Source organism: Monodelphis domestica, chromosome 1, assembly GCF_027887165.1.
Source record: "Monodelphis domestica isolate mMonDom1 chromosome 1, mMonDom1.pri, whole genome shotgun sequence".
Classification (NCBI taxonomy): domain Eukaryota; kingdom Metazoa; phylum Chordata; class Mammalia; order Didelphimorphia; family Didelphidae; genus Monodelphis; species Monodelphis domestica.
In genome coordinates, this window is record NC_077227.1 from 99,576,578 (window position 1) to 99,590,338 (window position 13,761).

Here is a 13,761-nt window from a genome sequence, read left to right on the forward strand (position 1 = left end):
CTCTAAAGATCCCTTAGAACAGACATTCTTACTCTGAGGTCTGTAAACTTGGGTTGGGTTTATTTTGGGGGTTGGGGGCAGGTATTCTTATGTTTTAATGCCTCCATTTCAATATAATTTGTTTCCTTTTAAATTTTATATAGTTTATTTATATAGTTTATTTTGTGATTTCAAAAAAATTATTCTGAGAAGAGGTCCATAATCTCCATCAGACTGTCAAAAAAGGTTCATGGCACCAAAAAAAGATTAAGAATCCCTGACAAACAATAAAATTTACAGATAAGGAAAAAAGATTTAACACTTCTTGGATTAAATGATTAGCTAAAAATCAGAAAGGTAAGAAGTTTTGCAGATTCAGGATTTAATCCAAGTCTTCAGATTATAAATACTCCAGTTCATATAAGAAATGTAAGTTTTACTTCATAATTTATAGCTGAAAATTCCTGTTAATTCCAAAGCATCCTAAATATGTTTAGGAAATATATGATATATTGACTTTCTAGATCACTAATCTCATTTTAAAGCTTCTGAAGAAAGAGGACTAAATATGAATTTATCCAGATATCAGAATACAAGCAAAAAATTAAATCTAATATGAAATGTGGATGTTGGAAATATTAACTTATTTAAACCATTCTTGAATTGACATACTTTTCACAAATGCCATTTCTGTAACTGAAAAAAGATATTTTTAACTTCAAATATTTACACCCACTATTTTTGTCCCAATGTTTATTCCTCACATTCCCTGTTAAATAAACCTAGTTGCTTGATCAGGTATATTTCCCCATACCAAAACATATTTTCCTTTTTCTTCTTCAGTTGGTCAATTATACTGCCCTTTCACTTTAATAACAAAAGTTTTGCTGTGTAGAAGATTCAACCTTTTTTCATCTATAGAGTCCTTAAAATGGAAGTAATGTGAGCAACACAAATTTTTAGGAACACTGTATTTTTAGGCCAAGCTTAAATAAGATTTAACTATTTCCAAATAACAAACTAATATTTACTGAACACTTATGTAAAAAGCAGTATACATCAATTAAATCTACCATTAGTTATGTATATTTTTCATCACTTCAAATTTCATCACTTCACTGATTCAGTCCTGCCTAATTAAGAACAAGGATTCACTTTTCTATACCTTTTATCACTCTACTTGGTAACTGAGTACACAAATGTAAAAGAATACATGTGGGGTCTATTAGTCTTCTGCTTAACTTAGCCTCTAGTACACAATCTTAATCGGGGGTCAATAAAGTATTAAAAAATATTTTTGTGTCTATATTTTAATATAATTATTTTATAATTTGTGGAATTTGCTAAATTCTCATCTATTTTTTTATTTATAATATTGGCAAAAACATAAGGTTTGTTTTGGGGATTCATCCTTAGATTTGTGAAGATGGGATTAACAGACCATTTTTAGATTTAATCACCAGAAGTACATATACCCCACTTATACTTGAGTTGGGGAGGTCTATGACCCACATGTGCAATAGTTGGTGAAGAATCAGAATAGACTGACTGTTCCCTGGGCAGTCCTAAGCAAAGTTTTAGTTGTAATTGGTCCCCATAAAATGGAAAGAAGTCACAGGAAGTGATGAAAAGGAATGGTCTTTAAAAATGCCAAGAATTTCCTGTGAAGAGGTCTTCCCTTAAACTTAATATTGAAGGAGCTCAAGCTTGAGAGCTCAGACTGCTCTTGGATTTTTCCCTTACAACTACCATGTAGGATAAGTGAAAAAAACTGATTCCTTTCCTGGATTTTTTGAAGGGTAGCCTCAGGAGAGGTCTTCCCTCTTGAGAGACAAGGCTGAGGCCCCTCTAGCTAAGGACTAATTAGCACTGCCTGAGATGAGCCAGAGGTCAAAGCAAAATACTTAGTGAATTTAGGTTAGATATCTTACCCTATCCTCTCTCTGATTTTCTTATTTTCACTTTCTATAATTCATAAATGAATGGCTAAAAAAATCATTTTGGAATTGATTAAATTCCTGATGACCCTACTCTTAAATAACCGTTTATATTAACCCCTTACATTCTGGCCCTTACAGAGTATACAATTATGGAAAATGAAATTATGAGGCAAAAAGACAATAATTAAACCAAGGGACTGGAAAGAATAAAATTATTCAATATCCATGCAGTGTCAATATCCATTTGTCTGTCAGATTCACCTGGCAAATCACTGAAGAACTTCAATGATGGCAGAAAGGACTAAAGAGTTAGAACAAAAAAAAGTTAAATCTAGAATAGTATGTCATGCTAGAGCAGAGGCATAGGCAGACTGGTTCCTAATTATGGTTCATTAAATATTTAATTAATGTTTATTATCTTCTTCATGAGCAAATACTGCTTTGAATAACAGACATTAAGCATTTGGTCATACTCTACCATATTAGTTTTGTGTCTAATTTATGTTAGTTGTTTTCTGCTTTCATTTTAAAGTACTCTAGGGTTTCCTGTATGATCAATGTTAATTTTATAACAAAGTAAAATAAAATAAAGTTATATAGATATTAAATAATTTAATCTCTGATTTTGGATAAACTGTTTATCGTTATTATTGTTTATTTGCCATCAAATTTTTAGAATACAGCCTATAAGACAATTACTAAGGAAATGGGAAAGGCTTGTGCTTCATCTTTCACATTGTGGATTTTCTGTAAATGTGGTGGGTTTGTAAAGAGAGAAAGGTTCTTCAGATTTGGATCTTATGTTGATTTTGTAAGCTTCATCCAAGAGTTAAAAATCCAAAGATAATGCAATGAACTATAAAAAATGTAAAGATTTATACTGTATAGTAAATTAAACTATTATATTGTATCATGTGTAGAATGTGATCAACAGCACCTAAAAACCAAAATTATTCTTTGGCCATTTAAAAAAATGTGTGTATGTGTATGTGTATGTGAGTGTATAATATATATACATATCCAAGTATGTATATATGATACATGAATAAAATACATTATGTGAGGATTCTAGTCAAATTTTATTTTAAAAAGTGATGTCAGAATTTTCTCTATTCAGTCTAATATTTCTTTTTCTTTTCTTTTGAAAATTTGTATTTAATTAATTTAGAATATTTTTCTATGGTTACAAGATTCAAGATACAAGATTGTTCTTTCCCTTCTCTCCCCACACCCCACACCCATGCCCGATGTGCAATTCCACTGGGTTTCAAATGTGTCAGTGATCAAGACCTATACCAATATTATTGATACCTGCACTAGGGTGATCATTTAGAGTCTACATAGCAATAAGATCCCCATAAACCCATGTGATCAAGCAGTTGTTTTTCTTCTGTGTTTCTTTTCCCACCGTTCTTCTTCTGAATGTGGATAGTGTTTTTTCCCATAAATCTCTCAGAATTGTCCTGGATCATTGCATTGCTACTAGAAGAGAAGTCCATTATGTTCGATTATACCACAGTGTATCAGTCTCTGTATACAATGTTCTCCTGGTTCTACTCCTTTCACTATGCATCAATTCCTGGAGGTCTTTCCAATTCAAATGGAATTCCTCCAGTTCATTATTCCTTTTACCACAATAGTATTACATCATGAACAGATACCACAATTTGTTCAGCCATTCCCTAATTGAAGGGCATCCCCTCATTTTCCAATTTTTTGCCACCACAAAGAGCGCAGCTATGAGTATTCTTCTACCGGTCTTTTTTGCCTATTATCTCATTGGGGTATAAACCCAGTAATGCTATCACTGTCTCTTAGGGCCCTTTGGGCAGTCAGTCTTTTAGCACCCTTTGGGCATAGTTCCAAATTGACTTCCATAATGGTTGGATCAATTCACAACTCCATCAGCAGTGTAGTAATGTCCCAATTTTGCCATATAGCATCCAACATTTATTACTTTCCTCTGCTATCATGTTAGCCAATCTGCTAGGTGTGAGGTGATACTTCAGAGTTGTTTGGATTTGCATCTCTCCGATTATAAGAGATTTAGAATACTTTTCATTGGACTTGTTGATAATTTGGATTTCTTCATCTGAAAATTGCCTAATCATGTCCCTTGCCCATTTATCCATTGGGGAATGGTTGGATTTTTTTGTATGACTGACTTAGTTCTTTATAAATTTGAGTAATTCCTTTTTCAGAGGTTTTTGTTATGAAGATTGTTTCCCAATTTGTTGCTTCCTTTCTAATTTTGGTTGCATTGGTTTTGTTTATACAAAACCTTTTTAATTTGATGTAATCAAAATTATTGATTTACATTTTGTGATTTTTTTCTAGCTCTTGCTTGGTTTTAAAGTATTTCCTTTCTCAGAGATCTGACATGTATACTATTCTATGTTCACCTAATTTACTTATAGTTTCCTTCTTTATATTCAACTGATTCACCCATTCTAAGTTTATCTTGGTGTAGGGTGTGAGATGTTGTAAACTTAATCTCTCCCATACTGTTTTCCAGTTTTCTCAGCAATTTTTGTCAAATTGTGGATTTTTGTCCCAAAAAGCTGGTATCTTTTGGTTTATCATAAGACTATCTTGTTGAGGTCAATTACCCCAAGTCTATTCCACTGATCCTCCTTTCTGTCTCTTAGGCAGTACCATATTGTTTTGATGACCACTGCTTTATAGTACAGTTTAAGATCTGGTACTGCTAGGTCACCTTCCTTCACATTTTTTTTCATTATTTCCCTTGATATTCTTGATCTATTGTTCTCCCAAATAAACTTTGTTATTGTTTATTCTAATTCAGTATAAAAATTTCTTGGTAGTTCTTGGTAGTAGTCTCTTTTCATCCCCTCCCTTTTAATTCCCCCTTTTTTTAGGGTCTATTAGGTATTACCTTTTAGCACTCTATTTCTCTCCTTCTTATAATAGTATTCTTCACCTCCCACTCCCTTGTGCCTCTTTGTGTGGTATAGATTATCCTAATTTTTTTATTCCTTCAAGTTTCTCTTGGTGCCATCTTCTTTTCCCTCTTTCTCTTTTCTTTTTTATGTCATTTTAAATCATTTAATACCCCAATCTCTACCTATGAAAAATTCTTCTAACTACTATAATAGTGAATATAATTTTTGAGAGTTACAAATAGCTTTTGCATAAAGGAATAAAAACAATTTGGCCTTACTGAAGCCCTTAAAGAAGAAAATAAGACCCCTCTCTTTCTTATTTATCTTTTCATGTTTCTCTTGGTTTTTCTATTTTGATATCAAATTTTCTGTTTAGTTCTGGTCTTTTCTTTACAAATATTTGGAAATATTCTATTTTGTTGAATGCCCATACATATCCCTGGAAGTATGTAGTCAGCTTTGATGGGTAGGTGTCCCTTGGCTGTAGACCCAATTCGCTTGCCTTTCTGAATATCAGACTGCAAGCCTTGTGGTCTTTTAGTGTGAAGGATGCCTGATCCTTTGTAATCCTGATTGGTGCTCTTTGATATCTGAATTGTCTCTTTCTGGCTTTTTGTAATATTTTCTCCTTAGTTTGGAAGCTCTTGAATTTAGCAATTACATTCCTGGGGATTATCTTTTGAGGATTAAGTGTAGAGGGTAATCTATGGACTCCTTCGACATATATTTTGCCCTCTTGATGAACATCAGGGCAGTTTTCTTGGATACTTTCTTGTAGTATGATGTCAAGGTTTCTGTTTGTTTTCAGGTAGGCTTATGATTCTCAGATTGTCTCTCCTAGATCTGTTTTCAAGGTCAACCACCCTCTCAATGAGATATTTTGTGTTTCCTTCTAATCTCTCATTCTTTTGACTTTGCTTTATTAATTCTTGCTGTCTTGTGAATCCATTGGCCTCTACTTGTCCAATTCAAAAGAATGAGAGATTGTGATCAATTTCCTTTTTTTTTGTAACGTTTGGGTGTGTTTACTTGCTTGTCATCTTCTGCTGTCTCCTCGTTAATCTGGATTTTTTTCTGTATAAAATGATCAAAGGTTAAGGTTTTCTTCTTGGTTTTTTTTTGTGATTGTGGATTTTAGTTCTTGGGAGTTGGTGGCCATTGCTTTGTTCCATCCTGGTCAGAAATCTAAGTGAAGAATGTGGGCAATCTTTATATTGGGCTCCGTAGAGGTTTTTGCCCTGAGGAAATTTTTCGATATCTGCTGTGGGCAACCCTCCACAGCCTCTTCACCTGAGCTCTGTGTTCCTCAGTCTCCTAAGGACCCAAGTCGTGCTGCTGTTAGGGACAAGTCCAGCCCATGAAAATTTAAAGATTGCCCCAAAGAGTTCTGGGTGTGGAGTGTAGGCAAGTCTCTGTATTCAGCATCAGAATGGTTTTTGCTGGGAGGCTATTTTTTGGTTCTCTGTGGTATCTGCTGTGAGCCTCCCCTCTCTTCCAAATCTCTTTGCCCTATCTCCACCTTTCCTCAGCCTTCTGGGGTCCCATGTCTTGACTCTTTTCTCTTAGGGGTAAGTCTGTGTTGACTTCATCCAGCCCCACTCTGAGGACTTAGAATTTTGTCCCATGCTTGCTCCAACTCTGGCACCATAGGTGGAATGGGGGAGGGGTGATGAGCTTGCTCCTTGGTGGGGGGCATTTCATCCCCTTTTAGCATGGAAATGCCATAATTTTCCCTACCTTCTGTGCTGTGCCCTACCATGGAACTACTTAGCTCATCCAATTTTGGGATTGTCCTTTTGAGGCACGGTGTCTAATTCAATGGAGAGGAGAGGATAAGCCTTATTTCTACTCTGGGGCCATCTTAACTCAGAAGTCTCCAGTCTAGTATTTATTAAGGAGAGAGACAGCATAGGATGTTAGATAGAGAGGTGTTTTTGGAATCAAGAAGTCTGAGATTCAAGACTTACTTCTGATAAAGGCTAGCTGTGTGGACTTGGGTAACTGTGACCCCAGACAATCTTCAATATGATATTATAGATTAGCTGCTTATCTGTATCAATGAAGGGAAATTATCTATCAAGAATTTCTCACAAGACAAAAATATTTATAGCTGTGCTTTTTGTTGTGGCAAAAAAATTGGAAAAATAACTTCAGTAGTTTGGTAGAAAATGGAGTATAGGAAAGAAAATTTAAGACAGGGAAAACAAGTAGGAAGGAACTTTTGTTAGATATCGTTTGGAAAAATAATGAGGGCCACAAAGGTGGCAGTTTTGTGAACAGTAAAAAGAAGGATGGCAAATGTCGTGGATAAAATGTCAAGATCTGTCAAATCCCTGGATATGTTGAGATAAGGGAGAGAAAAGAATAAAGGATAACACTAAGAATCTTTCATTTTCTTATCTGTGGGCATGTTATAATAGTGAAGTAAAATATAAATTAATCAAGGACAGGATTTTTTTCATTTTGTCTTAATATTCCCAGCAGCTAGTATAGTAACTTATGGTAATAAACAAATATTTTGACCTAAATAGAAACAGATCTCACAGTTTGATCCTAATGATGAAAAACATTTGTACTATTTTATTTAAAATTGAAACTTTTTCTCAGAAGTATTTATTCTATTTAAAACAAAATATCTGCATTAGAAGCTAGCTACAAACTAATATTTTCTATAAAAATTAAACAAAAAGGCAAAAATGAAAAATGAAAAACATGCTAAATATCTTCTCCCTTTATAAAATACTTACAAAATAACTTTGAAAAAGCATAAGCAAATTCAACTTGGTGTTTATGCAAATATTACTTCTCCAACACCCAACTCATCTTCTTGATACTGTATTCATCATTTGTTCTAAATATTCTAAATATTCAAATGTTCTAAATAAACCATTAAAAAACTGGTTTCATTATTTTTACAACACCCTAACAACAATTTATTTCTATTTCTCAAAAAGGAGGCATCTCAAACTCACTATGCCTAAAACAGAAGTCATTATCTTGTCTTAAACCCCACCCTTCTTCCTATTTCAAGGGGAAGGAGAGCTAGAGAGTACTTCCAGTTCCATAGCTACAAAACTTCAGTCACTTTCCATTTTTAACATTCAATCAGTTATTAAGTTTTGTTGATTATACCTTCACAAGATGTGTTAAGTTAGTTCCCGTCTTCTTTTCATATGGCAACTCATAAGTTCTAATGCAGGATCATATCACTTTTTGCCTGTACTAATTAACTAGCTGCACAATTAGTCTTATTTTTAAGTTCTCTCCTCCCCTTCCATTCACTAGGTAGCTGACAAAATACTGCTCCTAAAACAAATATGATTATATCTCTCCCCTGCTCAAGAAGCTCTTATTAGCATCTTATTGCCTACAGGGTCAAATATAAACTTTGTTTGGCATTGAAACAACCACTAACCTATTTCCTGCAACTTGAGATTGCCCCTTTGAATCCCTTTTCTGTCATAGTTCTAGCTCCCTCCCCCTTAACATCCACCCCTTAACCTCTTCCAAGCCTCAACTAAAAACCCATCTCCTCAAAGAGGTCCTTCTTTATCCTCAGTTGGTGACCTCCCTCAGAGACTGCTTACCATCCACCCTATATATTCCTACTATGTACCTGATTGTTTCCTTTTTCCCCTATAAGAAATTCAACGTCCTTTAAAGAAAAATATGGGATTGCCTTTCTTTAAAGATGTATATATAGAGCTGGCATATAGTAATTGCTTAACAAATGCTTTCTGATTGAAGTTTTAAATCCTTCAGAACTGATCTAATGCTACATTCCCAGGTGTTGCAACCATCTGCACACTCTACAATTCAGCCAAGTAAAGTCAAACACAATATTCTATTCTCTTGTCCTCATGACTTTGAAGAACATGTCCTTATAGATGAAATTCACTCCTCACTCTCCTCCATCAATGGAATTTCCTAGTTTCTTTTAAGATGAAGCTTAAATATCATGTTCTACACAAGATCTTTCTGATACATCCAACAGTTAGTGATTCCTACAAAGTATTTTACATTTATGTATTTAGTTTGTATATATTACACAATAGAATGTAAACTCCTTGAGGATGGAGTCAATTTGTTATTTCTTCCTTCCTTGTTTTCTTCTTTCCTTCTTTACTATTTTATTTCTTTCTTGTCTTTTTAACCCAAATGAATAGTACAGTGTTTGACAAACAGTAGGTGTTTAACCAATAATTGTTGATTATTGATTGATGTTAAGTGAGATATACTTTTAAAAATAATTGAGTCTTTATTTATTCATTTAAAGTTTTCTTTTTTTAATAAAAATTATTTCTATAGTACATAGGTAACCCACTATGTAAAACACCAGTCCTGAAGTCAGAAGAACCTGAGTTTAAATGTGACCTAAGACACTTCTAGCTTTATGACTCTGGGCAATTCACTTAACCCCAACTGACCAGCCCTTACCACTCGTCTGTCTTTGAATTGATAATTAGTAAGGATTCTAAAGCAGAAGGTATGTTTTTTTTTAAGTTTACCCATGCAGCTTTAAATAAAAGGGAAGAAAGGATTTTATCATTCTCTTATTCTCAAAATTCTTATCTGGAAAGTGAGGATAATAATATTGACTATAATATCTTATAGGATTATTGCCTATAAAAAGTTACAAACTTTAAAGTGCCATATAAATATGAGTCACTACTAAATACCATGATTCAAAATATTTCTAATTTTGCAATCATATATTAATCATAATATAATTTTTCTCTAAATTAAAAAAATGAATCATACAATTAAGTATGAGACAATAATAAACACATCAGTTGAAATATTTTTTCCTTTTTTTCTTTTCTTCAAATGACTGTTTCTGTCAGAGACAAAAATTAATGCCATTTATAATTAAAAGACAATTTTCAGTCTACTAAAGTACTTACGGGAACAAGTGGCAGTTTGCCACTCCAGGCATTGCCCATATGGAAAAGAGATTATATAGGCATTTGAGTCAACACATCGTTTTGTACTGCTACACCACATACACTCCATGCCATTGCTTGTGCAGTTAGAACATGTTGTCCTTAAGGAACATGGCTTTTTACAAGGCCTTGCATTTTGGTTTGGACTGACTGAAATAAATCAACAACAAAAAATTATTAAGCACCAACTCTGTGGAAAATGCCAAAAATACAAATATCTGTTTATTTTATTTTAGGCAGAAAATATTGGCTATTTTTGTTCTTTTTAATTGATTTTTTTAAATGTTAGTCCCTTTTCTAAATATTTCAGCTATTTCTAGAACACAAAGGTCACATTACTTTTTTAAAAGGCTATACTTACCAAAATCATAATGTAAGGCAACTAAAAATGAAGATAGTGATCAAAAGTGATTTAAAATTTATTAATACTGAATTTTTTAATTTTAAGAAAGTGTAATTCTCCGTACATATTTTCACATTATAAGATTTTAATTCCCATAAAGTTATATAAAATTAAGGCTTCTAGTTTGTGACATATAAGCTAAACACTGCATAGAAAATAATTATTTATAGCACTGATTTTTCCTTAAATATCATAAACCACACACTCACATAATACATATAAAAGCAGATATAATTACAATAAAATGTTAAAAGGGAAGCATGATTTTGATTTCCAAATTTTAATTAAAATAAACATTCCATATTTTCTATTTAACTGAAACTATTTCATAAAATCAGATAAAATATGTAGTTCCTTTTTTACCATAAAACTAACAGATACATAACAAAATCATTCTGGCTTAGTATTAATTCATGAGTATGCATTAATTTTATTTGTCCTACTCTTAATATTTTTTCACATACAATAAATTTGAACAAACCCAAGAGTTCTGCATATTACAAAAGTATCCTATCACAAACTTTATAATTTTATTTACTCATAATTTAAATTCTTAATCAATATTTCATTATTTGTGATATCATTGATTAGAGCACCTTCCTAACTAATCTGGATCATAGCTACTTTATGCCCTAGTAGATGTAATTCTGGCCAAAAATTTTATCACTGAAGAAACCCTGTGAATGAGCCTTTCAAAATTTAGAAAAAAAATGTTCTATGACAAAAAATATATAGCCCATGACTAGGCCTGTATCTAAAGCCTATCTAGGAAGGTATATCAGTCATACTTTAAACTTCACTGGCATAGCACAAACTCCAATAGTCTACAGGAGTAATCATAGTAGGACTGTTATTTCAACTAAGCTTAACTTAAAAATAAGGGAAAAAATGATCCATGATAACTTCAATGGCAGAACCATCATGGACTAAATATAACAGCCAGATGAACCAAGCATATGCCATCAACCAGGTTCAAAAAAGATGTTTTTAAGTTAAAAGATAATATATGCTTTATCTTACCGGAGACTATCAATAAGACAAAAAGTTTTAGAGAAGTGAGATATTTATTTTGCTACCAAAGGATCAATGCCATAAAAATCTTCTTTACACAGTATACATTCAGAAATTCTTAATTATCCTGGAAGTCCTACTTTAAAAAAAACTGTAACTTAGTGGATTGCTCACCGACAGGCTTTTCACAGACGAGGCCATCTGCCACGGATGTGCAAGGGTTAGCTTTCAGGCCTGCTATCTCAGCCCTCTCTAGATATGCACAGAATCCAGAGTCATTTGGTTCGCCAGGAAGCCACTGTAGAGTTGTATTTGTGAAAGGAGACATGTCTTCCCATCCCCAGTAGGATATATTGATCTTGCGCAAGCCTACCCAAGGAGATACTTTCTACACAACCAGAAGAAATAAAAACAACACAAAACATTTCATTAGAGCAGTGGTATATTTAGCATAAAGGACATAATGTAAAGAACAGACTCATTCTAGTGGCTCCCAAAGCTTGAGATAAATATTCACATTTGCCATATTAAATATGGATTTTCTCTATATTTTTGCAATCAACCTCTAGAATGATCAAATATATCTCACCGCAGACTGAGATATTTCACAAATCACTTATCCACAATACTGAGAGGATGATCTGCTGTGTTATAACTTAAAAAAAAACAACTTGAATCATTTTTGGAGGTATATTATTTCTTATTTCTTAAACACACTGGTCAAAATATGATGAAAATAATTCATGTCATCAATCATAAATAGAGATGACTGTACTGTTTTAAGAGTAAAATCTATGAAGAATTTGGGACATACAACTTTTTCCCAATATTAAAGGGTCTCAAGAAGCTGCAATTTCTTCTTAGATTACCTCCAAGCTTTTCTGTTTCATTTCTGTTGTCACTTATCACACGTGATGTACCTTTCTTAAGCACTTCTCATATATACTTCTTATCTAACTTCTGCTTCAAATCCACTGAGAGTAAGGAAACCAAATTACCTCATCTCTCTGGAGTTCATTAAAATAATGATGAACAAACAGGTTCTGAATGAAAGGTTGAGGAACTCTCCAAAGAAATGAAGTTCATAGGCTTTATTTTTTGATTGCTACTTTGTTCACTAAGAATCTCCCAGGTGCTATTGCTTTCCTGTCTGAAATTATCTTCCATATACTCTGCATATATCTTGCACGTATCTAGTATTTATATGTTGTAAATTTATATCATGGCATAGTAGATAGAGTGCTGGGATTGAATTAAGGCAAATCCTACCTCAGACACAGTAGTAACGTGATCTGTGCAAGCCACTTTTTTCTATATCCATTGCTTCAACTTTAAAATGGAGACAATAAAAATAACATGTATTTCACAGTATTGTTGTGATCAAATGAGATAATATTTGTAAAGAACTTAGCACACTGACTGATACATAGTAAATACCTAATAAATGCTTATTCCCTTTCCTTTTCCTTTCTTTCCCTTCTTTTCCCAGTTAGAATGTTTGCTTCTTGAGAAAAAGGGCTGTTTTTATCTTTTTGTATATCTCCAAAGCTTGACCAAGCACATACTAATCTCCCAATAACTGCTAATTGACAGACAGGGGAAACCCACTGCCTCTTGAAGTAGCCCAATCTGTTTTTACAAAGTTACTCTTTTTCCACCGTCTCATAATCCTCCGTGACTTTTTCCCTCATCAGCCTAGATCACCCTGGTCTCTCAATTTTCTGAATGTCTATGACTCAATTCAAGTTTCAGTATATGTTATTTTTTATATCACATATCCACAATCCTTTTCACTTCCCATGGAAGCTATTTATTCTAGCCTTGATTATCATCTACCAAGAAGTGAATCTTCTGTCAGATATTCCCACATCTATTCCATTTTACTCACTAAATTGTAGCCAGAAAAAAAATGCTCATGTGTCTCTTCTGCTAAAGAATAGTAGCTTAGATAGCTATAGTGTATGAAAATGTATGTTTAAAAAAAACCTTTTATCCCAACAACTATGTAAAGCAGGTAGGCAGATAATGCTAACATATTCCTCTTTAGGATTTAGACATTGTTGGAAAGGTGAAATCATTAAATAAAAATGATGTCAAAATGTCATTAAATTTGAAAAGGATATATTTTTATGCAAACTCCATGCCTTTGAGGGAAAAATCACAGTAGAAAACATGGATGATAGAAAAATCAAGCTCATAATACACTACATACCACCTAATCAAAAGGAGGAACTAGGTAACAAATTCCCCATGTGGATCACAAAGGTGGCACAGAAATTGAATATGATTAGAGCAGGGAAATTGCACTACCTGTCATAAAGAACTATTTCTTCTCAAAGTAGAAAAGCTGACAAATTTTAAATTCACTCTGCAAAGAGTTTCATGTGCAAAAGAGTCTTAAAGGGAAACTGGCTCAATTAGGATGGGAGAGTCTCAAGAATAAAAGTCTAATAAGAGCACATTATTCCACTGAAAAAGAAATGGGAAATACATAAATATTTTTTTAAATAAATGATGTGTTTATCTTTTTAAAAAAACTCTGATGGAAAAGGAACTTTAAAAAAAAATAGAAAGTGAGGCAG

General features: G+C 33.1%; 1 protein-coding gene across 3 annotated transcripts in view; it reads right to left on the reverse strand.

Annotated features, from left to right (window-relative positions):
• ATRNL1 (attractin like 1) overlaps nt 1–13,761 on the reverse strand; it is a 1,148,868-nt gene that overhangs the window by 937,505 nt on the left and 197,602 nt on the right. For all 3 annotated transcript variants that reach the window (XM_001377496.5, XM_007478946.3, XM_056803697.1), the window contains exons 16-17: nt 11,354–11,567; nt 9,727–9,915 (exon numbers count right to left, since the gene is read on the reverse strand). In XM_001377496.5, coding sequence (XP_001377533.4) covers nt 9,727–9,915; nt 11,354–11,567 — 403 coding nt within the window. The remainder of the gene's footprint in view (nt 1–9,726; nt 9,916–11,353; nt 11,568–13,761) is intronic.